This window comes from Thamnophis sirtalis, unplaced genomic scaffold (assembly GCF_051295495.1).
Source record: "Thamnophis sirtalis isolate CommonGarterSnake01/CBP01778 unplaced genomic scaffold, rThaSir2_p1.2 scaffold_4, whole genome shotgun sequence".
NCBI lineage: Eukaryota > Metazoa > Chordata > Lepidosauria > Squamata > Natricidae > Thamnophis > Thamnophis sirtalis.
Window position 1 is genome coordinate 133,080,955 of NW_028261384.1, and position 1,502 is coordinate 133,082,456.

General features: G+C 42.6%; 1 protein-coding gene across 1 annotated transcript; it reads right to left on the reverse strand.

Moving 5' to 3' along the window:
* Positions 1–201: 201 nt before the first annotated feature.
* LOC148046701 (olfactory receptor 6M1-like) lies at positions 202–1,140 on the reverse strand. Its single transcript, XM_087714898.1, has one exon. The coding sequence runs from the start codon at positions 1,138–1,140 to the stop codon at positions 202–204; it is 939 nt and encodes a 312-aa protein (XP_087571024.1).
* Positions 1,141–1,502: the final 362 nt, after the last annotated feature.

Genomic DNA, 1,502 nt, shown 5'->3' on the forward strand with positions numbered 1-1,502 from the left:
TTTTTGTCGAATAGACCACCATCCAATTAGTGCTTTCCCCAGGAATACAACAAACCTTGATGTTGATTTCTGTGTAGATACATCTGTAGCAAAACTTGCACCAGCATATACAGTTTATATTCCTAACACCAAGTCTGTTCACATTGGTTTGAGATCAGCCAAGGTTGGCAAAACCCTTCCAACGATTCCTTCTCACAAAATTCATTTGGGTCTCTGCCAACAGTCTCGGAAGGCATCCTTGACTTTCTCGTTCCTTAGACTGTAAATAAATGGATTCAGTAATGGGGTAACCACAGCAGTAAGAACTGCCACAGCTTTCTGGGCATCTCGTGACCGACCCTCGCTGGGCAAAGAGTACATGAAGATGGCACTGCCGTAGAAGATGGAAGCAACTGTAAGATGAGAGGCACAGGTTGAAAAAGTCCTCCTACGACTACCACTGGTCTGCATCCTCAAGACAGTCACAATGATGTAGAGGTAAGAGACAACAGTTACGCACAAAGAGCTGAGTAACACCAGAGCAGAGAGGGTAGATTCCAGCGTCAGTAGAGTATCTACATCATTGCAAGAAAGCTTGACCAGTGGAGCATAATCACAGAAGAAATGATCGATAACCTTAGAGCTGCAGAAGGACAGTTGGCTCAGGAGAACAATGGGGCCAAAATTATTCAGGAAACTACCAACCCAGCATGCCAATATCAAATTCACACAGACCTGTCCATTCATGATGATGGTGTAGCGCAACGGATGGCAGATAGCAATGTAGCGGTCAAAGGCCATTACGGCAATCAGGATGATCTCACAGGTACCAAAGAAGAAGTAAGAGTAGCACTGAACAATGCAGCCCAAGAAGGAGATTGATTTGTTCCGAGAAACTAGATTGGTCATCATCTTCGGTGTGATTGTCAGAACGAAAACTACCTCCAGAAAGGAGAGGTTGCAGAGGAAGAAATACATGGGGGTTTGCAAGCGACGGTCGATGCCTACCAGTGTGATAATCGTGAGGTTCCCAGCCAAAGTGAAAACACACACAACCAGGAGCAATGAAAAAAGGAAGAGTTCCATGGGCCTTGGTAGTTGGAAGCCAACTAAGATGAACTCTCTCACTTCTGTTGTGATGTTTTGAGTCCTAGTTCCCATCGTGAATTTGCTGGTGGAGAAAAACAGAGAGAAGAAACAACCCACTGCAGATTGGTGCCATTAAATATGTCTGTCTGTCTGTATATCTATGTATCCATTTATCCATTTATCCATCCATCCATCCATCCATCCATCCATCCAACCATCCATCCATCCATCCATCCATCCATCCATCCATCCATCCATCCATCCATCCATCCATCCATCCATCTATCTATCTATCTATCTATCTATCTATCTATCATCTAATATCTATCTATCTATCATCTAATATCTATCTATCTATCTATCTATCTATCTATCTATCTATCTATCTATCTATCTATCTATCATCTAATATCTATCTATCTATCATCTAATAT